The sequence below is a fragment of the Bombina bombina genome, chromosome 3 (assembly GCF_027579735.1).
Source record: "Bombina bombina isolate aBomBom1 chromosome 3, aBomBom1.pri, whole genome shotgun sequence".
NCBI lineage: Eukaryota > Metazoa > Chordata > Amphibia > Anura > Bombinatoridae > Bombina > Bombina bombina.
The window spans coordinates 1235267716-1235294705 of NC_069501.1; the positions used below are offsets into that span (position 1 = coordinate 1235267716).

Genomic DNA, 26990 nt, shown 5'->3' on the forward strand with positions numbered 1-26990 from the left:
TCCCAACAGGAACATTACATTAAGACACATTGGACTGTGTACCAGTGGTAAAAGATAATAAACATTAGTTCATCTATAAGAAATGGTTTGGCCCCCAAAAGAAAAAACAACTGATAATAAAAAGCTGTATGTGCAGATTTGGCACAAAAAGGGTAAAATGCAAGTTTCTAAAATATTAGCAAATTGTCTTTAATTTAAAGGGCCAGTCTATTTATTCAGTAGACCAGTTTATTATTAAATGGTCAGTGAAGACAACATGAAAACTTTTCAATTTACTTTTTTTTATTATCTTGTTCATCTTGGAATCCTTTGTAGAAATGTAAACCTAGGTAGGCTCATAGGCTCTCAGGAAAATGTCTCTTTATCACTCTATGGCTGCTGTACTTACAACAATGGTAGTAGTAATGTTTTACACGTGCACACTCCAGAGTTAACATAAGCTGAGTTGGGTTTATACTTTTACAAAAGATACCAAAAGAACAAGGCAAATTTGGTAAATTGGAAAGTTTTTGTTAAATTGTATGTTCTATCCAATAATTAAAGTTTAACTTTACTGTCCCTTTAAATTAATGTTCATGGCTACTTGTGATCTAAACTCCCAGGGTGCACAGCTGAGTAGGGCATAGATCTCGATGAGAGATTGAGAGTGCAACCCAATCCTGGCTCTTCTGTACCCGGTCATTGCTCCCCTTAGCGCTACTTTGTGTGTTTACCCCATTTTCAGTGATAGATATCAACAGTTATCAGCAAAAATATGTTTAAAAATAAAATATTCTAAACAAATAAGAATGTCGCTTTAGGAAACAAAGCAAGCAAATTCCTTGGTTAGAATTATTAATCTTTATGTCACCAGAAAGGAGTATAGATTAAAAAAGTATCCAAAGCTTTTATGATATAATTAGTACAGGGCTAAACAAATGTTTTATATATTGGTTTCTCACCACTATTTGTGTGCGCAAATGAAGGATGAAGAATATTTCTCTCTTAAAATATTGTTACTGTTTTCCATGTTTGTCATGCAATATTTGTTATATTTATATCTATCTGCCTATCTATCTATCCGCCTGTCTGCCTATCTATCTGCCTATCTATCTATCTATCTGCCTATCTATCTATCTATCTGCCTATCTATCTATCTGCCTATCTATCTATCTGCCTATCTATCTATCTGCCTATCTATCTATCTGCCTATCTATCTATCTGCCTATCTATCTATCTGCCTATCTATCTGCCTATCTATCTGCCTATCTATCTGCCTATCTATCTGCCTATCTATCTATCTCTATGAAGGTAAACTTACCTGAGCATACAAGTTCTGCTGTGGGTAGGCACTTCTGATAGGATACATAGCGGTCTGGTAAGGATTTGGGGATGGGGAGTAGGGCGGAGGGGCACTGTTACTCTGAGCAGGAGGAACCTTGTATGGAGTTCCAGCAGTGTACCCTAGGGAAGAAGGAACATATGAGCACAGGGACAGTGACACAGCAATATTAAATGGAGACACTCAAGAGAACATTCAACTTTCATATCATAATTGAAACATCTAAAAGCAGGTGCTGTGTTTGAATGAAGGTGCAAGGACAAACGTACATTTGCTTCATCCACAGTAAAAGCTGTCACTAGAAGCGTTTGTGCGAATACATTTGTATGATAAAAATGCTTGCTAACATAACTCAAATCTTTCTTTAAAGGGATATTAAACAGTATGAGATTGTAAAATAAAATATTTAATTATGTGTAGTTAACAAAACTTTGTAATATTCTTTCATTATTTATTTTGTCCCCTTTTCCTGTAATTTAACCCAGAAAAGTGGTGATTTTTTAAAAATTCCACTGAGTTCTAATAATGTAATGGATGCCGCCATTTCTAAACTTTTTAAGTTTTAACCTTATCTTACTCTCCTGCTACAAACAATTAGGTACAGATATAAAATAGACAATACAATTGACATACAAACAAGTTTGTCTGGATTTACACACAGCCTTGTTTACACAAACTCTACTTTATTATCAGGTTTGTATATCTTTCCATAATTGTATCAATACAATGTTTTGTGGACCCAGGACATACTTGAAAACGAGAGAAATCTCAATGTATCCTACCTGGTAAAAAATGTTAAATAAAAAAAAAAAAAAGAATTGTTCTCAGCAGAAGACAGAGATAAATAGAAAACTAGTTTAAACATAGAAGAGCTCATTAAATAGAATCTAGAGTACTTTATAGAAACTAAACCTTTACACTTATATTGTCAATATTTAAACAACTAATATAATGGTAAAAATACAGCTACATATTATTCTAATGCTAATCTTTGCTTTGAATCCATAATTATGTGTAGAATGTTTTTAATGTAAAATGTCCCTTTAATATTAAAATATAAATGTATTTAGAGCTATTCTCTTTTTGTTCAATAAAATGTTCACATCACAGCATTGGTGTGAAATGGCACGCTTTACTATTAAGGGCTCATCGGAACTAGACAGTGTTGGTTCAGATCTTTGGTTTTACAGTAACAGGACGACTTGGGAGAGATGAAGTGTTGAGTGCTGGAATGTTGGCACCAAGCCCAGCAGACAGAGCTAATCGTCTGCAGATATACAAGGCGGCTGGGATTGTGCAGTTCTATTGCCGGAAACACACCACCACACATGCCGTCTCTCAAGGAATTCAGCTCAAATTCCTCATAAAACACCAATGAGTGTAACTGTGCCAGAGACACTATCTAGTCTGCACATTCTATAACCAAAAGCAAACAAAAGAAAAGATGTGACCAGATACAGGGGGGTGTTTATCCTCAAACAATTATCCTACTCCAGCCATGAATCAAAAGTATTGTACATGTTTGTTTTTATTAAAATCTCTTTACTTGTTTCTTTACCTATAAAATTGATTTGTTCATCACTTCACCCAACAGGATGTTGTCTCCTTTATATCACTTATTATATGACTCTGCTTTTGTATATTATTATTTATTATCATGTATATTCTAACCTCTCCGATTCTTACAGATTTAATTATCACTTTTTATTAAAAAAAAAGCAAGTCAATAATCAGGGATAGAGCCCACACGGCTACTTAGCTCTTGTACAAAAACTTTCAAGTTGCGCCAACATTCCTGACTTTTAATAAAGTATACAATTTGTTAATGAATTCTCTGTCTAGAATCACATTGGAATATATCAAGCAATCCTGTTCCCCATCAGACACCTCCCTATCCCAGACACCTCTGTGCATCAGACCCCTCCCTATTCCAGACACCTCTGTGCTTGAGTGCATTTAACGCCTACCTATCCCAGACACCTCTGTGCATCAGACCCTTCCCTATCCCAGACACCTCTGTGCATCAGACCCTTCCCTATCCCAGACACCTCTGTGCATCAGACACCTCCCTATCCCAGACACCTCTGTGCATCAGACCCTTCCCTATCCCAGACACCTCTCTGCTTGAGTGCATTTAACGCCTACCTATCCCAGACACCTCTGTGCATCAGACCCTTCCCTATCCCAGACACCTCTCTGCTTGAGTGCATTTAACGCCTACCTATCCCAGACACCTCTGTGCATCAGACCCTTCCCTATCCCAGACACCTCTCTGCTTGAGTGCATTTAACGCCTACCTATCCCAGACACCTCTGTGCATCAGACCCCTCCCTATTCCAGACACCTCTATGCATCAGACCCTTCCCTATCCCAGACACCTCTCTGCTTGAGTGCATTTAACGCCTACCTATCCCAGACACCTCTATGCATCAGACCCCTCCCTATCCCACACATCTCTGTGCATCAGACTCCTCCCAATCCCAGACACCTCTGTGCATCAGACCCCTCCCTATTCCAGACACCTCTATGCATCAGACCCTTCCCTATCCCAGACACCTCTCTGCTTGAGTGCATTTAACGCCTACCTATCCCAGACACCTCTATGCATCAGACCCCTCCCTATCCCACACATCTCTGTGCATCAGACCCCTCCCAATCCCAGACACCTCTGTGCATCAGACCCCTCCCAATCCCAGACACCTCTGTGCTTCTGTGCATCAGACGCCTTCCTATCCCACACATCTCTGTGCATCAGACCCCTCCCAATCCCAGACACCTCTGTGCATCAGACGCCTCCCTATCCCAGACACCTCTGTGCATCAGACGCCTCCCTATCCCAGACACCTCTGTGCATCAGACGCCTCCCTATCCCAGACACCTCTGTGCATCAGACGCCTCCCTATCCCAGACACCTCTGTGCTTCTGTGCATCAGACGCCTCCCTATCCCACACATCTCTGTGCATCAGACCCCTCCCAATCCCAGACACCTCTGTGCATCAGACCCCTCCCAATCCCAGACACCTCTGTGCTTCTGTGCATCAGACCCCTCCCAATCCCAGACACCTCTGTGCTTCTGTGCATCAGACGCCTCCCTATCCCAGACACCTCTGTGCTTCAGTGCATCAGACGCCTCCCTATCCCAGACACCTCTGTGCTTCTGTGCATCAGACACCTCCCTATCCCAGACACCTCTGTGCTTCTGTGCATCAGACGCCTCCCTATCCCAGACACCTCTGTGCTTCTGTGCATCAGACGCCTCCCTATCCCAGACACCTCTGTGCTTCTGTGCATCAGACCCCTCCCTATCCCAGACACTTCTGTGCATCAGACACCTCCCTATCCCAGACACCTCTGTGCTTCTCTGCATCAGACGCCTCCCTATCTCAGACACCTCTGTGCTTCAGTGCATCAGACGCCTCCCTATCCCAGACACCTGTGCTTCTGTGCATCAGACCCCTCCCTATCCCAGACACCTCTGTGCTTCTGTGCATCAGACGCCTCCCTATCCCAGACACCTCTGTGCTTTTGTGCATCAGACCCCTCCCTATCCCAGACACCTGTGCTTCTGTGCATCAGACCCCTCCCTATCCCAGACACCTCTGTGCTTCTAAGCATCAGACCCCTCCCTATCCCAGACACCTCTGTGCTTCTGTACATCAGGCGCCTCCCTATCCCAGACACTTCTGTGCATCAGACGCCTCCCTATCCCAGACACTTCTGTGCTTCTGTGCATCAGACGCCTCCCTATCCCAGACACCTCTGTGCTTCTGTACATCAGGCGCCTCCCTATCCCAGACACCTCTGTGCTTCTGTGCATCAGACCCCTCCCTATCCCAAACACCTCTGTGCTTCTGTGCATCAGACCCCTCCCTATCCCAGACACCTCTGTGCTTCTGTACATCAGGCGCCTCCCTATCCCAGACACCTCTGTGCTTCTGTGCATCAGACGCCTCCCTATCCCAGACACTTCTGTGCATCAGACGCCTCCCTATCCCAGACACCTCTGTGCTTCTGTGCATCAGGCGCCTCCCTATCCCAGACATTTCTGTGCTTCTGTGCATCAGACCCCTCCCTATCCCAAACACCTCTGTGCTTCTGTGCATCAGACCCCTCCCTATCCCAAACACCTCTGTGCTTTTGTGCATCAGACGCCTCCCTATCCCAGACACTTCTGTGCATCAGACGCCTCCCTATCCGACACCTCTGTGCATCAGACGCCTCCCTATCCCTGACACTTCTGTGCATCAGACACCTCTGTGCTTTTGTGCATCAGACGCCTCGCTATCCCTGACACCTATCCCTGACACCTCCCTATCCCAGACACTTCTGTGCTTCTGTGCATCAGACGCCTCCCTATCCGACACCTCTGTGCATCAGACCCCTCCCTATCCCAAACACCTCTGTGCTTTTGTGCATCAGACGCCTCCCTATCCCAGACACTTCTGTGCATCAGACGCCTCCCTATCCGACACCTCTGTGCATCAGACGCCTCCCTATCCCTGACACCTCTGTGCTTTTGTGCATCAGACGCCTCGCTATCCCTGACACCTCTGTGCTTCTGTGCATCAGACGCCTCCCTATCCCAGACACCTCTGTGCATCAGACCCCTCCCTATCCCAGACACCTCTGTGCTTCTGTACATCAGGCGCCTCCCTATCCCAGACACTTCTGTGCTTCTGTGCATCAGACGCCTCCCTATCCCAGACACTTCTGTGCTTCTGTGCATCAGACCCCTCCCTATCCCAGACACCTCTGTGCTTCTGTACATCAGGCGCCTCCCTATCCCAGACACCTCTGTGCTTCTGTGCATCAGACGCCTCCCTATCCCAGACACTTCTGTGCTTCTGTGCATCAGACGCCTCCCTATCCCAGACACTTCTGTGCATCAGGCGCCTCCCTATCCCAGACATTTCTGTGCTTCTGTGCATCAGACCCCTCCCTATCCCAAACACCTCTGTGCTTCTGTGCATCAGACCCCTCCCTATCCCAAACACCTCTGTGCTTCTGTGCATCAGGCGCCTCCCTATCCCAGACATTTCTGTGCTTCTGTGCATCAGACCCCTCCCTATCCCAAACACCTCTGTGCTTCTGTGCATCAGGCGCCTCCCTATCCCAGACACCTCTGTGCTTCTGTGCATCAGACACCTCTGTGCTTTTGTGCATCAGACGCCTCGCTATCCCTGACACCTCTGTGCTTCTGTGCATCAGACACCTCCCTATCCCAGACACCTCTGTGCTTCTGTGCATCAGACGCCTCCCTATCCCAGACACCTCTGTGCATCAGACGCCTCCCTATCCCAGACAACTCTGTGCTTCTGTGCATCAGACACCTCCCTATCCCAGACACCTCTGTGCTTCTGTGCATCAGACGCCTCCCTATCCCAGACACCTCTGTGCTTCTGTGCATCAGACCCCTCCCTATCCCAAACACCTCTGTGCTTCTGTGCATCAGGCCCCTCCCTATCCCAGACAACTCTGTGCTTCTGTGCATCAGACGCCTCCCTATTCCAGACACCTCTGTGCTTCTGTGCATCAGACCCCTCCCTATCCCAAACACCTCAGTGCTTCTGTGCATCAGGCGCCTCCCGATCCCAGACACCTCTGTGCTTCTGTGCATCAGGCGCATCCCTATCCCAGACACCTCTGTGCTTCTGTGCATCAGACGCCTCCCTATCCCAGACACCTCTGTGCTTCTGTGCATCAGACGCCTCCCTATCCCAGACACCTCTGTGCTTCAGTGCATCAGACGCCTCCGTATCCCAGACACCTCTGTGCTTCTGTGCATCAGACGCCTCCCTATCCCAGACAACTCTGTGCTTCTGTGCATCAGACGCCTCCCTATCCCAGACACCTCTGTGCTTCAGTGCATCAGACGCCTCCGTATCCCAGACACCTCTGTGCTTCTGTGCATCAGGCCCCTCCCTATCCCAGACAACTCTGTGCTTCTGTGCATCAGACGCCTCCCTATCCCAGACACCTCTGTGCTTCTGTGCATCAGGCCCCTCCCTATCCCAGACACCTCTGTGCTTCTGTGCATCAGACGCCTCCTTATCCCAGACCCCTCTGTGCATCAGACACCTCCCTATCCCAGACCCCTCTGTGCATCAGACGCCTCCCTATCCCAGACCCCTCTGTGCATCAGACACCTCCCTATCCCAGACACCTCTGTGCTTTTGTGCATCAGACGCCTCCCTATCCCAGACACCTCTGTGCTTCTGCGCATCAGACGCCTCCCTATTCCAGACACCTCTGTGCTTCTGTGCATCAGGTGCCTCCCTATCCCAGACACCTCTGTGCATCAGACGCCTCCCTATCCCAGACACCTCTGTGCTTCTGTGCCTCAGACGCCTCCCTATCCCAGACGCTTCTGTGCATCAGATGCCTCCCTATCCCAGACGCTTCTGTGCATCAGACGCCTCCCTATCCCAGACACCTCTGTGCTTCTGTGCATCAGACGCCTCCCTATCCCAGACACTTCTGTGCTTCTGTGCATCAGACGCCTCCCTATCCCAGACACCTCTGTGCTTCTGTGCATCAGACGCCTCCCTATCCCAGACACCTCTGTGCTTCTGTGCATCAGACGCCTCCCTATCCCAGACACTTCTGTGCATCAGACCCCTCCCTATTCCAGACATCTCTGTGCTTTTGTGCATCAGACGCCTCCCTATCCCAGACAGCTCTGTGCTTCTGTGCATCAGACGCCTCCCTATCCCAGACACCTCTGTGCTTCTGTGCATCAGACACCTCCCTATCCCAGACATCTCTGTGCTTTTGTGCATCAGACGCCTCCCTATCCCAGACACCTCTGTGCTTCTGTGCATCAGACGCCTCCCTATCCCAGACACCTCTGTGCTTCTGTGCATCAGGCCCCTCCCTATCCCAGACAACTCTGTGCTTCTGTGCATCAGACGCCTCCCTATCCCAGACACCTCTGTGCTTCTGTGCATCAGGCCCCTCCCTATCCCAGACACCTCTGTGCTTCTGTGCATCAGACGCCTCCTTATCCCAGACCCCTCTGTGCATCAGACGCCTCCCTATTCCAGACACCTCTGTGCTTCTGTGCATCAGACACCTCCCTATCCCAGACCCCTCTGTGCATCAGGCCCCTCCCTATCCCAGACACCTCTGTGCTTCTGTGCATCAGACGCCTCCCTATCCCAGACACTTCTGTGCTTCTGTGCATCAGACGCCTCCCTATCCCAGACACCTCTGTGCTTCTGTGCATCAGACGCCTCCCTATCCCAGACACTTCTGTGCATCAGACCCCTCCCTATTCCAGACATCTCTGTGCTTTTGTGCATCAGACGCCTCCCTATCCCAGACAGCTCTGTGCTTCTGTGCATCAGACGCCTCCCTATCCCAGACACCTCTGTGCTTCTGTGCATCAGACACCTCCCTATCCCAGACATCTCTGTGCTTTTGTGCATCAGACGCCTCCCTATCCCAGACACCTCTGTGCTTCTGTGCATCAGACGCCTCCCTATCCCAGACAGCTCTGTGCTTCTGTGCATCAGACGCCTCCTTATCCCAGACGCTTCTGTGCATCAGACGCCTCCCTATCCGACACCTCTGTGCATCAGACGCCTCCCTATCCCAGACACCTCTGTGCTTCTGTGCATCAGACACCTCTGTGCTTTTGTGCATCAGACGCCTCGCTATCCCTGACACCTCTGTGTTTCTGTGCATCAGACCCCTCCCTATCCCAGACACCTCTGTGCTTCTGTGCATCAGACGCCTCCCTATCCCAGACACCTCTGTGTTTCTGTGCATCAGACCCCTCCCTATCCCAGACACCTCTGTGCTTCTGTGCATCAGACCCCTCCCTATCCCAGACACCTCTGTGCTTCTGTGCATCAGACCCCTCCCTATCCCAGACACCTCTGTGCTTTTGTGCATCAGACGCCTCCCTATCCCAGACACCTCTGTGCTTCTGTGCATCAGACGCCTCCCTATCCCAGACACCTCTGTGCTTCTGTGCATCAGACCCCTCCCTATCCCAGACACCTCTGTGCTTTTGTGCATCAGACGCCTCCCTATCCCAGACACCTCTGTGCTTCTGTGCATCAGACGCCTCCCTATCCCAGACACTTCTGTGCATCAGACGCCTCCCTATCCGACACCTCTGTGCATCAGACGCCTCCCTATCCCAGACACCTCTGTGCTTCTGTGCATCAGACGCCTCCCTATCCGACACCTCTGTGCTTTTGTGCATCAGACGCCTCCCTATCCGACACCTCTGTGCATCAGACGCCTCCCTATCCCAGACACCTCTGTGCTTCTGTGCATCAGACCCCTCCCTATCCCAGACACCTCTGTGCATCAGACCCCTCCCTATCCCAGACACCTCTGTGTTTCTGTGCATCAGACCCCTCCCTATCCCAGACACCTCTGTGCTTCTGTGCATCAGACCCCTCCCTATCCCAGACACCTCTGTGCTTCTGTGCATCAGACCCCTCCCTATCCCAGACACCTCTGTGCTTCTGTGCATCAGACCCCTCCCTATCCCAGACACCTCTGTGCTTTTGTGCATCAGACGCCTCCCTATCCCAGACACCTCTGTGCTTCTGTGCATCAGACGCCTCCCTATCCCAGACACTTCTGTGCATCAGACGCCTCCCTATCCGACACCTCTGTGCATCAGACGCCTCCCTATCCCAGACACCTCTGTGCTTCTGTGCATCAGACCCCACCCTATCCCAGACACCTCTGTGCTTCTGTGCATCAGACTCCTCCCTATCCCAGACACCTCTGTGCTTCTGTGCATCAGGCGCCTCCCTATCCCAGACACCTCTGTGCTTCTGTGCATCAGACGCCTCCCTATCCCAGACACCTCTGTGCTTCTGTGCATCAGACCCCACCCTATCCCAGACACCTCTGTGCTTTTGTGCATCAGACGCCTCCCTATCCCAGACACCTCTGTGCTTCTGTGCATCAGGCGCCTCCCTATCCCAGACACCTCTGTGCTTCTGTGCATCAGGCGCCTCCCTATCCCAGACACCTCTGTGCTTCTGTGCATCAGACGCCTCCCTATCCCAGACACCTCTGTGCTTCTGTGCATCAGACGCCTCCCTATCCCAGACACCTCTGTGCTTCTGTGCATCAGGCCCCTCCCTATCCCAGACACCTCTGTGCTTCTGTGCATCAGGCCCCTCTCTATCCCAGACACCTCTGTGCTTCTGTGAATCGGACACCTCCCTATCCCAGACACCTCTGTGCTTCTGTGCATCAGACGCCTCCCTATCCCAGACCCCTCTGTGCTTATGTGCATCAGACGCCTCCCTATCCCAGACACCTCTGTGCTTCTGTGCATCAGACGCCTCCCTATCCCAGACCCCTCTGTGCTTCTGTGCATCAGACGCCTCCCTATCCCAGACACCTCTGTGCTTCTGTGCATCAGACACCTCCCTATCCCAGACCCCTCTGTGCATCAGACGCCTCCCTATCCCAGACCCCTCTGTGCATCAGACGCCTCCCTATCCCAGACACCTCTGTGCATCAGACGCCTCCCTATCCCAGACACCTCTGTGCTTCTGTGCATCAGACGCCTACCTATCCCAGACACCTCTGTGCTTCTGTGCATCAGGTGCCTCCCTATCCCAGACACTTCTGTGCATCAGACGCCTCCCTATCCCAGACGCTTCTGTGCATCAGATGCCTCCCTATCCCAGGGGCTTCTGTGCATCAGACGCATCCCTATCCCAGACACCTCTGTGCATCAGGTGCCTCCCTATCCCAGACACTTCTGTGCTTCTGTGCATCAGACGCCTCCCTATCCCAGACACCTCTGTGCATCAGACGCCTCCCTATCCCAGACACCTCTGTGCTTCTGTGCATCAGACACCTCCCTATCCCAGACACCTCTGTGCTTCTGTGCATCAGACGCCTCCCTATCCCAGACACCTCTGTGCATCAGACGCCTCCCTATCCCAGACACCTCTGGGCTTCTGTGCATCAGACGCCTCCCTATCCCAGACACCTCTGTGCTTCTGTGCATCAGACGCCTCCCTATCCCAGACACCTCTGTGCTTCTGTGTATCAGACGCCTCCCTATCCCAGATACCTCTGTGCATCAGACGCCTCCCTATCCCAGACACCTCTGTGCTTCTGTGCATCAGGCCCCTCTCTATCCCAGACACCTCTGTGCTTCTGTGAATCGGACACCTCCCTATCCCAGACACCTCTGTGCTTCTGTGCATCAGACGCCTCCCTATCCCAGACCCCTCTGTGCTTATGTGCATCAGACGCCTCCCTATCCCAGACACCTCTGTGCTTCTGTGCATCAGACGCCTCCCTATCCCAGACCCCTCTGTGCTTCTGTGCATCAGACGCCTCCCTATCCCAGACACCTCTGTGCTTCTGTGCATCAGACACCTCCCTATCCCAGACCCCTCTGTGCATCAGACGCCTCCCTATCCCAGACCCCTCTGTGCATCAGACGCCTCCCTATCCCAGACCCCTCTGTGCATCAGACGCCTCCCTATCCCAGACACCTCTGTGCATCAGGTGCCTCCCTATCCCAGACACTTCTGTGCTTCTGTGCATCAGACGCCTCCCTATCCCAGACACCTCTGTGCATCAGACGCCTCCCTATCCCAGACACCTCTGTGCTTCTGTGCATCAGACACCTCCCTATCCCAGACACCTCTGTGCTTCTGTGCATCAGACGCCTCCCTATCCCAGACACCTCTGTGCATCAGGTGCCTCCCTATCCCAGACACTTCTGTGCTTCTGTGCATCAGACGCCTCCCTATCCCAGACACCTCTGTGCATCAGACGCCTCCCTATCCCAGACACCTCTGTGCTTCTGTGCATCAGACACCTCCCTATCCCAGACACCTCTGTGCTTCTGTGCATCAGACGCCTCCCTATCCCAGACACCTCTGTGCATCAGACGCCTCCCTATCCCAGACACCTCTGGGCTTCTGTGCATCAGACGCCTCCCTATCCCAGACACCTCTGTGCTTCTGTGCATCAGACGCCTCCCTATCCCAGACACCTCTGTGCTTCTGTGTATCAGACGCCTCCCTATCCCAGATACCTCTGTGCATCAGACGCCTCCCTATCCCAGACACCTCTGTGCTTCTGTGCATCAGACGCCTCCCTATCCCAGACACTTCTGTGCATCAGACGCCTCCCTATCCCAGACACTTCTGTGCATCAGACGCCTCCCTATCCCAGACACCTCTGTGCTTCTGTGCATCAGACACCTCCCTATCCCAGACACCTCTGTGCTTCTGTGCATCAGACCCCTCCCTATCCCAGACATCTCTGTGCTTTTGTGCATCAGACGCCTCCCTATCCCAGACAGCTCTGTGCTTCTGTGCATCAGACGCCTTCCGATCCCAGACGCTTCTGTGCATCAGACGCCTCCCTATCCCAGACACCTCTGTGCTTCTGTGCATCAGACGCCTCCCTATCCCAGACGCTTCTGTGCATCAGATGCCTCCCTATCCCAGACACCTCTGTGCTTCTGTGCATCAGACGCCTCCCTATCCCAGACACCTCTGTGCTTCTGTGCATCAGACGCCTCCCTATCCCAGATACCTCTGTGCATCAGACGCCTCCCTATCCCAGACACCTCTGTGCTTCAGACGCCTCCCTATCCCAGACACTTCTGTGCATCAGACGCTTCCCTATCCCAGACACCTCTGTGCTTCTGTGCATCAGACCCCTCCCTATTCCAGACAACCGTGCTTCTGAGCATCAGACACCTCCCTATCCCAGACATCTCTGTGCTTTTGTGCATCAGACGCCTCCCTATCCCAGACAGCTCTGTGCTTCTGTGCATCAGACGCCTTCCGATCCCAGACGCTTCTGTGCATCAGACGCCTCCCTATCCCAGACACCTCTGTGCTTCTGTGTATCAGACGCCTCCCTATCCCAGACGCTTCTGTGCATCAGATGCCTCCCTATCCCAGACACCTCTGTGCTTCTGTGTATCAGACGCCTCCCTATCCCAGACACCTCTGTGCTTCTGTGCATCAGATGCCTCCCTATCCCAGACGCTTCTGTGCATCAGACGCCTCCCTGTTTCTGTGCATGAGACACCTCCCTGTTTCTGTGCATCAGACACCTCTCTGTTTCTGTGCATCAGACGCCTTCCTATCCCAGACGCTTCTGTGCATCAGACGCCTCCCTATCCCAGACGCTTCTGTGCATCAGACGCCTCACTATCCCAGACGCTTCTGTGCATCAGACGCCTCCCTATCCCAGACACTTCAGTGCTTCTGTGCATCAGACACCTCTCTGCTTCTGTGCATCAGACACCTCTCTGCTTCTGTGCATCAGACACCTCTCTTCTCCCTAATCCAAATGGCTACCAACACAAACACCTATCTGAGATTTAAAAAAAAAAAAAAAAATCCCTGTGGTGGTTGAGCCTGAAAGTGCAGTTTTTGTAAAAATCTAACCTTGATTAGATAGTTACTTGTCAGAAACAATCTTTAGATTTTCACTTAATCAGCTGTACAATAATGATCGTTACAGGTTAACAATTAATGTTTTATAAGCAGATATAGGCAGCAGGCAGTCATTACATATGCACCTATTGTATTATTAATTGTATAGTGTGATCACTCTGTAGCTAGGGATGTAATAGGAATGATAAATAGAAACCTTCTCTACACCGCATCCATTTAGACAGCAGTGGGTTCCTGCTATGGCTGCAATTTACTGTGTGTAACACTGAATAATAAATAAAGTTATTTACTGAATGCTGCAGATGATGCTTGGTAAGACCTGTTCTCAGATCCGGTATCCACAGGGAGATGAAAGGTGCCTTCGTTGGTACAAGATGATGAGGTCTGTGGCCAGGCTTGTTTCATCAGAAGTGTTGCTTTAAAAACAGAAGAGACAGGAGTGTTACAGATAAAACAAAACAACATTTTAGATTCTGGAGTGACCAGATCCGATTAAAGGGACACTCAAGTCAACATTAAACTTTCATTATTCAGATAGAGCAGCAATTTTAAAGAATTTTCCAATTTACTTCCATTAAAAAAATTTGCACATTCTTTTTATATTCAATTGTTATTGGCTGATGGCTGTCACATGGTACGTGTATGCAATTGTGATTGGCTGATGGCTGTCACATGGTACAGGGGGGGGAGTGGAAATAGACTTAAAATTGTCAGAAAAAAAATCTACTATTCATTTGTTCAGACTAAGTGCTATTGCATTGTTATTGCATTTGTTGATTATGCAAATCTACTGTGTTGACTGGTCCTTTAATGCAGTACAGTGCAGCGTGGTTACACAGCTATTACAGAACTGATTAATGCAGTACAGTGCAGCGTGGTTACATAGCTATTACAGAACTGATTAATGCAGTACAGTGCAGCGTGGTTACATAGCTATTACAGAACTGATTAATGCAGTACAGTGCCGTGTGGTTACACAGCTATTACAGAACAGATTAATGCAGTACAGTGCAGCGTGGTTACATAGCTATTACAGAACTGATTAATGCAGTACAGTGCAGCGTGGTTACATAGCTATTACAGAACTGATTAATGCAGTACAGTGCCGTGTGGTTACACAGCTATTACAGAACTGATTAATGCAGTACAGTGCCGTGTGGTTACACAGCTATTACAGAACAGATTAATGCAGTACAGTGCCGTGTGGTTACACAGCTATTACAGAACAGATTAATGCAGTACAGTGCAGTGTGGTTACACAGCTATTACAGAACAGATTAATGCAGTACAGTGCAGCGTGGTTACACAGTTATTACAGAACAGATTAATGCAGTACAGTGCAGCGTGGTTACACAGTTATTACAGAACAGATTAATGCAGTACAGTGCAGCGTGGTTACACAGTTATTACAGAACCGATTAATGCAGTACAGTGCAGCGTGGTTACACAGTTATTACAGAACCGATTAATGCAGTACAGTGCAGCGTGGTTACACAGTTATTACAGAACCGATTAATGCAGTACAGTGCAGCGTGGTTACACAGTTATTACAGAACCGATTAATGGAGTACAGTGCAGCGTGGTTACACAGCTATTACAGAACTGATTAATGCAGTACAGTGCAGCGTGGTTACATAGCTATTACAGAACTGATTAATGCAGTGCAGGGCAGCGTGGTTACATACGCCTAGATTAAGAGTTCTGCGGCCAAAGGGGTGCGTTAGCTACGCATGTTTTTTTTCTAGCGCTGCTTCTAAACAACGCTGGTATTTAGAGTTCTCTAAAGGGCTGCATTAGGCTCCAAAAAGGGAGCGTACAGGCATATTTGCCGCCACTTCAACTCTCAATACCAGCGTTGCTTACGGTAGCGGCTAGCTGGAAAAAACGTGCTCGTGCACGATTCCCCTATAGGAAACAATGGGGCAGTTTGGGCTGAAAAAAAACCTAACACCTGCAAAAAAGCAGCGTTCAGCTCCTAACGCAGCCCCATTGTTTCCAATGGGGAAACACTTTCTAAGTCTGCACCTAACACCTTAATATGAACTCCAAGTCTAAACACCCCTAACCTTACACTTATTAACCCCTAATCTGCCGCCCCCGCTATCGCTGACACCTGCATTTTATTATTAACCCCTAATCTTCCGCTCCAGACACCGCCGCAACCTACATTATCCCCTAATCTGCTGCCCCTAACATCGCCGACACCTACATAATATTTATTAACCCCTAATCTGCCCCCCCCCAACGTCGCCGCTACCTAACTACACTTATTAACCCCTAATCTGCCGACCGAACCTCGCCGCTACTCTAATAAATGTATTAACCCCTAAAGCTAACCCTAACCCTAACACCCCCCTAAGTTAAATATAATTTTAATCTAACGAAATAAATTAAATATTATTAACTAAAGTATTCCTATTTAAAACTAAACACTTACCTGTAAAATAAACCCTAATATAGCTACAATATAACGAATAATTATATTGTAGCTATTTTAGGATTTATATTTATTTTACAGGCAACTTTGTCTTTATTTAAACTAGGTACAATAGCTATTAAATAGTTATTTACCATTTAATAGCTACCTAGTTAAAATAATTACAAAATTACCTGTAAAATAAATCCTAACCTAAGTTACAATTAAACCTAACACTACACTATCAATAAATGAATGAAATCAATCAACTACAATTACCTACAATTAAATAAACTAAACTAAATTACAAAAAATAAAAAAAGATTGCAAGAATTTTAAGCTAATTACACGTACTCTAAGCCCCCTAATAAAATAACAAAGTCCCCCAAAATAAAAAAATTTCCCTACCCTAATCTAAATTAAAAAAGTTAACAGCTCTATTACCTTATCAGCCCTTAAAAGGGCTTTTTGCGGGGCATGCCCCAAAGAAATCAGCTCTTTTGCCAGTAAAAAAAACCACAATACCACCCCCCAACATTACAACCCACCACCCACCCCTACTCTAACCCAAACCCCCCTTAAATAAACCTAACACTACCCCTCTGAAGATCTCCCTACCTTGAGCCGTGTTCACCCAGCCGGGCACCGATGGACCAAAAGAGGGCATCCGGAGCTGCAGAAGTCTTCTTCCTATTCGGGCAGAAGAGGACATCCGGACCGGTAGACATCTTCATCCAAGCGGCATCTTCTATCTTCATCCATCCGGAGCGGAGCAATCTTCTTCCAGCCGACGCGGATCCATCCTTCTTCCACAACGCCTACTCACCGAATGAAGGTTCCTTTAAATGACGTCATCCAAGATGGCGTCCCTCGAATTCCGATTGGCTGATAGGATTCTATCAGCCAATCAGAATTAAGGTAGGATTGGCTGATCCAATCAGATTGAGCTCGCATTCTATTGGCTGATCGGAACAGAACAGAATTGAGTAGGCGTTGTGGAAGAAGGGTGGATCCGCGTCGGCTGGAAGAAGATGGCTCCGCTCCGGATGGATGAAGATAGAAGATGCCGCTTGGATGAAGATGTCTACCGGTCCGGATGTCCTCTTCTGCCCGGATAGGATGAAGACTTCTGCCGCTCCGGATGCCCTCTTTTGGTCCATCGGTGCCTGGCTGGGTGAACACGGCTCAAGGTAGGGAGATCTTCAGGGGGGTAGTGTTAGGTTTATTTAAGGGGGGTTTGGGTTAGAGTAGGGGTATGTGGGTGGTGGGTTGTAATGTTGGGGGGGGGTGGTATTGTGTTTGTTTTTTTACTGGCAAAAGAGCCGATTTCTTTGGGGCATGCCCCGCAAAAAGCCCTTTTAAGGGCTGGTAAGGTAATAGAGCCGTTAACTTTTTAAATTTAGATTAGGGAATTTTTTTTATTTTGGGGGGCTTTGTTATTTTATAAGGGGGCTTAGAGTAGGTGTAATTAGCTTAAAATTCTTGTAATTTTTTTTGTAATTTAGTGTTTTTTTTTTTTGTAATTTAGTTTAGTTTATTTAATTGTAGGTAATTGTAGTTAATTGATTTAATTTATTTATTGATAGTGTATTGTTAGCTTTAATTGTAACTTAGGTTAGGATTTATTTTACAGGTAATTTTGTAATTATTTTAACTAGGTAACTATTAAGTAGTAAATAACTATTTAATAGCTATTGTACCTAGTTTAAACATGTAAGTATTTAGTTTTAAATAGGAATACTTAATAATATCTAATTTATTTCGTTAGATTAAAATTATATTAAACTTAGGGGGGGGTCTTAGGGTTAGACTTAGCTTTAGGGGTTAATACATTTATTATTGTAGCGGCGAGGTCCAGTCGGCAGATTAGGGGTTAATAAGTGTAGTTAGGTAGCGGCGACGTGGGGGGGGGGGGGCAGATTAGGGGTTAATAAATATTATGTAGGTGTCGGCGATGTTAGGGGCAGCAGTTCAGGGGTTCATAGGGATAATGTAGGTGGTGGTGGTGTGCGGTCGGCAGATTAGGGGTTAAAAATATTTATTATAGTGGCGGGACCTCGGTTTAGGGGTACATAGGTAGTTTATGGGTGTTAGTGTACTTTAGAGCACAGTAGTTAAGAGCTTTATAAACCGGGGTTAGCCCATAAAGCTCTTAACTACTGACTTTTCTGCGGCTGGAGTCTTGGCGGTAGAGGGTCTAATGCTCACTTCAGCCAAGACTCTAAATACCGGCGTTAGGAAGATCCCATTGAAAAGATAGTATACGCAATTGGCCTAAGGGGATCTGCGGTATGGAAAAGTTGCGGCTGGAAAGTGAGCGTTAGACTCTAAATACCAGCGGGCGGCCAAAAGCAGCGTTAGGACCCCTTAACGCTGCTTTTGACGGCTACTGCAGAACTCTAAATCTAGGCGATTGTTATTACAGAACTGATTAATGCAGTACAGTGCAGCGTGGTTACACAGCTATTACAGAACTGATTAATGCAGTACAGTGCAGCGTGTTTACACAGCTATTACAGAACCGATTAATGCAGTACAGTGCAGCGTGGTTACACAGATATTACAGAACTGATTAATGCAGTACAGTGCAGCTTGGTTAGACAGCTATTACAGAACTGATTAATGTAGTACAGTGCAGCGTGGTTACACAGCTATTACAGAACCGATTAATGCAGTACAGTGCAGCGTGTTTACACAGCTATTACAGAACCGATTAATGCAGTACAGTGCAGCGTGGTTACACAGCTATTACAGAACCGATTAATGCAGTACAGTGCAACGTGGTTACACAGCTATTACAGCAGTGCTTTCCAAACTGTGTGTCGTGACACAGTGTGTCGGCGGCAGTGTGTAGGTGTGTCCCTGCTTCAGCACAAATTTTTTTTAATTTAAAATTCTGTTTACATTTTTTTTTGGTTTCCTACTTTCCGCCTGCCTGCTACGCATATCACGTAGTTGACACGAGATTGATACCTAGTTGGTCACAGATCATCTTAACCTATTGGCGCAGCTTAGCGGGAACTGAAACTATTACCATTGGTGGCTTTGGCGGCACATTGGCTCCTGACTGCACATGTAGTCTCCTCAATTGGCTCGTGACTGCATGTGTAGTCAGTGAGTGGGGCAGCAGTGTGTTTGCAGCGCCAGCAGTAGTCAGTCGGACTCGCAGAGCTCTGAGGGCAGCAGCTTAAACGCAGAGCTGAAGTCAGTGTTTTTTTTTTTTGCAGCTAGCTCCCAGTAGTACATTGCTGCTCCTGCTCTTGATATATGGATAGGAAGTGGAAGCTTAAAAATGCTTGATGATGAAATGCAAGCGTTTTTGGCGAATATTCCACCAAATATTCAGAAACTGTGTTCATCCCATCAACCTCATACATCCCTTTAAAATAGTAAGTAGCTATTGGTGTTATTAACCTGTTTTTTAATTCTTGCACATACTTACTGTTACTTGTAAATACATTTCGTTATTATATATTTTATGCTTGTGTCCGTATCTCTTAAAACAAGTTTGTTTAACCTCCTGTTTGCTAGAACAACTGAATTACTGGGTCACAATATGATGTAGGTCTAAAAAGTGTGTCACCAACATGAAAAGTTTAGAAAGCTCTGTATTACAGAATAGATTAAGGCAGTACAGTGCAGCATGGTTACACAGCTATTAAGGCAGTACAGTGCAGCGTGGTTACACAGCTATTAAGGCAGTACAGTGCAGCGTGGTTACACAGCTATTGCAGAACTGATTAAGGCAGTATAGTGCAGCGTGGTTACACAGCTATTGCAGAACTGATTAAGGCAGTATAGTGCAGCGTGGTTACACAGCTATTGCAGAACTGATTAAGGCAGGATATTGCAGCGTGGTTACACAGCTATTAAGGCAGTACAGTGCAGCGTGGTTACACAGCTATTGCAGAACTGATTAAGGCAGTATAGTGCAGCATGGTTAAACAGCTATTGCAGAACTGATTAAGGCAGTATAGTGCAGCGTGGTTACACAGCTATTAAGGCAGTACAGTGCAGCATTGTTACACAGCTATTAAGGCAGTACAGTGCAGCGTGGTTACACAGCTATTGCAGAACTGATTAAGGCAGTATAGTGCAGCATGGTTACACAGCTATTAAGGCAGCACAGTGCAGCGTGGTTATACAGCTATTGCAGAACTGATTAAGACAGTATAGTGCAGCATGGTTACACAGCTATTGCAGAACTGATTAAGGCAGTATAGTGCAGCGTGGTTACACAGCTATTAAGGCAGTACAGTGCAGCATGGTTACACAGCTATTGCAGAACTGATTAAGCCAGTATAGTGCAGCGTGGTTACACAGCTATTGCAGAACTGATTAAGGCAGGATAGTGCAGCGTGGTTACACAGCTATTAAGGCAGTACAGTGCAGCGTGGTTACACAGCTATTGCAGAACTGATTAAGGCAGTATAGTGCAGCGTGGTTACACAGCTATTGCAGAACTGATTAAGGCAGTATAGTGCAGCGTGGTTACACAGCTATTGCAATACTGATTAAGGCAGTATAGTGCAGCGTGGTTACACAGCTATTACAGAACTGATTAAGGCAAGATAGTGCAGCGTGGTTACACAGCTATTACAGAACTGATTAAGGCAAAATAGTGCAGCGTGGTTACACAGCTATTACAGAACTGATTAAGGCAAGATAGTGCAGCGTGGTTACACAGCTATTACAGAACTGATTAAGGCAGGATAGTGCAGCGTGGTTACACAGCTATTACAGAACTGATTAAGGCAGGATAGTGCAGCGTGATTACACAACTATTACAGAACTGATTAAGGCAGGATAGTGCAGCGTGGGTACACAGCTATTGCAGAACTGATTAAGGCAGTATAGTGCAGCGTGGTTACACAGCTATTACAGAACTGATTAAGGCAAGATAGTGCAGCGTGGGTACACAGCTATTGCAGAACTGATTAAGGCAGTATAGTGCAGCGTGGTTACACAGCTATTGCAGAACTGATTAAGGCAGGATAGTGCAGCGTGGTTACACAGCGATTAAGGCAGTACAGTGCAGCGTGGTTACACAGTTATTGCAGAACTGATTAAGGCAGTATAGTGCAGCGTGGTTACACAGCTATTACAGAACTGATTAAGGCAAGATAGTGCAGCGTGGTTACACAGCTATTACAGAACTGATTAAGGCAAAATAGTGCAGCGTGGTTACACAGCTATTACAGAACTGATTAAGGCAAGATAGTGCAGCGTGGTTACACAGCTATTACAGAACTGATTAAGGCAGGATAGTGCAGCGTGGTTACACAGCTATTGCAGAACTGATTAAGGCAGGATAGTGCAGCATGGTTACACAACTATTACAGAACTGATTAAGGCAGGATAGTGCAGCGTGGGTACACAGCTATTGCAGAACTGATTAAGGCAGTATAGTGCAGCGTGGTTACACAGCTATTACAGAACTGATTAAGGCAAGATAGTGCAGCGTGGGTACACAGCTATTACAGAACTGATTAAGGCAGTATAGTGCAGTGTGGTTACACAGCTATTACAGAACTGATTAAGGCAGGATAGTGCAGCGTGGGTACACAGCTATTGCAGAACTGATTAAGGCAGGATAGTGCAGCGTGGGTACACCGCTATTACAGAACTGATTAAGGCAGGATAGTGCAGCGTGGTTACACAGCTATTGCAGAACTGATTAAGGCAGGATTATGCAGCGTGGGTACACAGCTATTGCAAAACTGATTAAGGCAGTATAGTGCAGCGTGGGTACACCGCTATTACAGAACTGATTAAGGCAGTATAGTGCAGCGTGGTTACACAGCTATTGCAGAACTGATTAAGGCAGGATAGTGCAGCGTGGTTACACAGCTATTACAGAACTGATTAAGGCAGGATAGTGCAGCGTGGGTACACCGCTATTACAGAACTGATTAAGGCAGGATAGTGCAGCGTGGGTACACAGCTATTGCAAAACTGATTAAGGCAGTATAGTGCAGCGTGGGTACACCGCTATTACAGAACTGATTAAGGCAGTATAGTGCAGCGTGGTTACACAGCTATTGCAGAACTGATTAAGGCAGGATAGTGCAGCGTGGTTACACAGCTATTACAGAACTGATTAAGGCAGTATAGTGCAGCGTGGGTACACAGCTATTACAGAACTGATTAAGGCAGTATAGTGCAGCGTGGGTACACAGCTATTGCAGAACTGATTAAGGCAGTATAGTGCAGCGTGGTTACACAGCTATTACAGAACTGATTAAGGCAGGATAGTGCAGCGTGGGTACACAGCTATTGCAGAACTGATTAAGACAGTATAGTGCAGCGTGGGTACACCGCTATTACAGAACTGATTAAGGCAAAATAGTGCAGCGTGGTTACACAGCTATTGCAGAACTGATTAAGGCAGGATAGTGCAGCGTGGTTACACAGCTATTGCAGAACTGATTAAGGCAGGATAGTGCAGCGTGGTTACACAGCTATTACAGAACTGATTAAGGCAGGATAGTGCAGCGTGGGTACACCGCTATTACAGAACTGATTAAGGCAGGATAGTGCAGCGTGGGTACACAGCTATTGCAAAACTGATTAAGGCAGTATAGTGCAGCGTGGGTACACCGCTATTACAGAACTGATTAAGGCAGTATAGTGCAGCGTGGTTACACAGCTATTGCAGAACTGATTAAGGCAGTATAGTGCAGCGTGGGTACACAGCTATTACAGAACTGATTAAGGCAGTATAGTGCAGCGTGGGTACACAGCTATTGCAGAACTGATTAAGGCAGTATAGTGCAGCGTGGTTACACAGCTATTACAGAACTGATTAAGGCAGGATAGTGCAGCGTGGGTACACAGCTATTGCAGAACTGATTAAGACAGTATAGTGCAGCGTGGGTACACCGCTATTACAGAACTGATTAAGGCAAAATAGTGCAGCGTGGTTACACAGCTATTGCAGAACTGATTAAGGCAGGATAGTGCAGCGTGGTTACACAGCTATTGCAGAACTGATTAAGGCAGGATAGTGCAGCGTGGTTACACCGCTATTGCAGAACTGATTAAGGCAAAATAGTGCAGCGTGGGTACACAGCTATTGCAGAACTGATTAAGGCAGTATACAGGGAGTGCAGAATTATTAGGCAAATTGTATTTTTGAGGATTAATTTTATTATTGAACAACAACCATGTTCTCAATGAACCCAAAAAACTCATTAATATCAAAGCTGAATAGTTTTGGAAGTAGTTTTTAGTTTGTTTTTAGTTATAGCTATTTTAGGGGGATATCTGTGTGTGCAGGTTGCAAAACTGATTAAGGCAAGATAGTGCAGCGTGGGTACACAGCTATTGCAGAACTGATTAAGGCAGGATAGTGCAGCGTGGGTACACCGCTATTACAGAACTGATTAAGGCAGGATAGTGCAGCGTGGGTACACAGCTATTGCAGAACTGATTAAGGCAGGATAGTGCAGCGTGGGTACACCGCTATTACAGAACTGATTAAGGCAGTATAGTGCAGCGTGGTTACACAGCTATTGCAGAACTGATTAAGGCAGGATAGTGCAGCGTGGTTACACAGCTATTACAGAACTGATTAAGGCAGGATAGTGCAGCGTGGGTACACAGCTATTACAGAACTGATTAAGGCAGTATAGTGCAGCGTGGGTACACAGCTATTGCAGAACTGATTAAGGCAGTATAGTGCAGCGTGGTTACACAGCTATTACAGAACTGATTAAGGCAGGATAGTGCAGCGTGGGTACACAGCTATTGCAGAACTGATTAAGACAGTATAGTGCAGCGTGGGTACACCGCTATTACAGAACTGATTAAGGCAAAATAGTGCAGCGTGGTTACACAGCTATTGCAGAACTGATTAAGGCAGGATAGTGCAGCGTGGTTACACAGCTATTGCAGAACTGATTAAGGCAGGATAGTGCAGCGTGGGTACACAGCTATTGCAGAACTGATTAAGGCAGTATACAGGGAGTGCAGAATTATTAGGCAAGTTGTATTTTTGAGGATTAATTTTATTATTGAACAACAACCATGTTCTCAATGAACCCAAAAAACTCATTAATATCAAAGCTGAATAGTTTTGGAAGTAGTTTTTAGTTTGTTTTTAGTTATAGCTATTTTAGGGGGATATCTGTGTGTGCAGGTGACTATTACTGTGCATAATTATTAGGCAACTTAACAAAAAAACAAATATATACCCATTTCAATTATTTATTTTTACCAGTGAAACCAATATAACAGCTCAACATTCACAAATATACATTTCTGACATTCAAAAACAAAACAAAAACAAATCAGTGAGCAATATAGCCACCTTTCTTTGCAAGGACACTCAAAAGCCTGCCATCCATGGATTCTGTCAGTGTTTTGATCTGTTCACCATCAACATTGCGTGCAGCAGCAACCACAGCCTCCCAGACACTGTTCAGAGAGGTGTACTGTTTTCCCTCCTTGTAAATCTCACATTTGATGATGGACCACAGGTTCTCAATGGGGTTCAGATCAGGTGAACAAGGAGGCCATGTCATTAGATTTTCTTCTTTTATACCCTTTCTTGCCAGCCACGCTGTGGAGTACTTGGACACGTGTGATGGAGCATTGTCCTGCATAAAAATCATGTTTTTCTTGAAGGATGCAGGCTTCTTCCTGTACCACTGCTTGAAGAAGGTGTCTTCCAGAAACTGGCAGTAGGACTGGGAGTTGAGCTTGACTCCATCCTCAACCCGAAAAGGCCCCACAAGCTCATCTTTGATGATACCAGCCCAAACCAGTACTCCACCTCCACCTTGCTGGCGGGAGTCGGACTGGAGCTCTCTGCCCCTTACCAATCCAGCCACGGGCCCATCCATCTGGCCCATCAAGACTCACTCATTTCATCAGTCCATAAAACCTTAGAAAAATCAGTCTTGACGTTTCAGCTTGTGTGTCTTGTTCAGTGGTGGTCGTCTTTCAGCCTTTCTTACCTTGGCCATGTCTCCGAGTATTGCACACCTTGTGCTTTTGGGCACTCCAGTGATGTTGCAGCTCTGAAATATGGCCAAACTGGTGGCAAGTGGCATCTTGGCAGCTGCACGCTTGACTTTTCTCAGTTCATGGGCAGTTATTTTGTGCCTTGGTTTTTCCACACGCTTCTTGCGACCCTGTTGACTATTTTGAATGAAATGCTTGATTGTTCGATGATCACGCTTCAGAAGCTTTGCAATTTTAAGAGTGCTGCATCCCTCTGCAAGATATCTCACTATTTTTGACTTTTCTGAGCCTGTCAAGTCCTTCTTTTGACCCATTTTGCCAAAGGAAAGGAAGTTGCCTAATAATTATGCACACCTGATATAGGGTGTTGATGTCATTAGACCACACCCCTTCTCATTACAGAGATGCACATCACCTAATATGCTTAATTGGTAGTAGGCTTTCGAGCCTATACAGCTTGGAGTAAGACAACATGCATAAAGAGGATGATGTGGTCAAAATACTCATTTGCCTAATAATTCTGCACACAGTGTAGTGCAGCGTGGTTACACAGCTATTGCAGAACTGATTAAGGCAGGATAGTGCAGCGTGGGTACACAGCTATTGCAGAACTGATTAAGACAGTATAGTGCAGCGTGGGTACACCGCTATTACAGAACTGATTAATGCAGTACAGTGCAGCGTGGTTACACAGCTATTACAGAACAGATTAATGCAGTACAGTGCAGCGTGGTTACACAGCTATTGCAGAACTGATTAAGGCAGTATAGTGCAGCGTGGTTACACAGCTATTACAGAACTGATTAATGCAGTACAGTGCAGCGTGGTTACACAGCTATTACAGAACCTTTTTGGGTAAATAGAACCAAGAAAGAACAATTGGGAAAGGGAACCTCCTATTCCAAAAATTCACATCAAATTGCCCAATTTATCATTTTTAAAAAAGAAAATATATATTTGTTCCTTTAGTGAGACTGGTCATTATACAGAAATAATAGAAAACAAAAAAATCAACTTGCAGAGCTCCAAAAGAATAAAGCAGAGGGAGGAAAAAAGTCAGAAATGATAAGTTTACCGATATCTAGTGCAGTTTACACATAAAATAACAAAAACTGTACAACGTGTCTAAGTAAGCATCTTCCCTAAGTGCACTTGATGAATTAAGTTCTAGGTACCACAATAAACTGTAAGTTTGGAAATCTCTAAATGATCTAGTTCTGCATTACCTAGAAATAAGGATATATAGGTTACATTATTAATTCATATTTTACATAAGCACCTAAAAGGTTCCCATACTTATTGTTTACTGATTAAAATATTGTGCTCAGTAACTAAATATTACCTGTTATAATATGGCTTAGGTGGTTGCACTCCTGCAACTCCTTACATAAAATTTCCAAAACCACAAAATAGCCACAGCACCGTTTCTTCATGGAAGTGACAAAAGAGGCAAACAGCTACGTTTCGGGCCTACGTAGCCCTTAGTCATGCCTAAGTTATATATATATATATATATATATATATATATATATATATATATATCTTTACCTTTATAAATAATGACAAGAATTAATTGTCAAAAAAGACCCTTATATCCATATATTTGGCAGATGTTTGGGCTGTAGCTGTGTCTAAGAAAATATAATATCCCCATAAGGAGGAGAATTTCATGAAATCAGACCAATTGATCTCAATTGCAAAAAATCCACTTTAGTGTTCTGGAGACAACGGCACTAGCATTTGATGAAAGATACAATTGTCTTAATTATATTGTAATGCGGTTAAACATTTTGCAAAGCTATTTAAAAGGTACGTTATTTTGAGAGAACTCTATAGACTGTTTGCTTACAAAAAGGTACACACAAA

The 26990-nt window shown here is 46.3% G+C and overlaps 1 protein-coding gene across 1 annotated transcript in view; it reads right to left on the minus strand.

Annotated features, from left to right (window-relative positions):
- FAM168A (family with sequence similarity 168 member A) overlaps positions 1-26990 on the minus strand; it is a 370456-nt gene that overhangs the window by 27319 nt on the left and 316147 nt on the right. Inside the window, exons 5-6 of the mRNA XM_053708729.1 lie at positions 14032-14157; positions 1301-1443 (exon numbers count right to left, since the gene is read on the minus strand). Coding sequence (XP_053564704.1) covers positions 1301-1443; positions 14032-14157 — 269 coding nt within the window. The remainder of the gene's footprint in view (positions 1-1300; positions 1444-14031; positions 14158-26990) is intronic.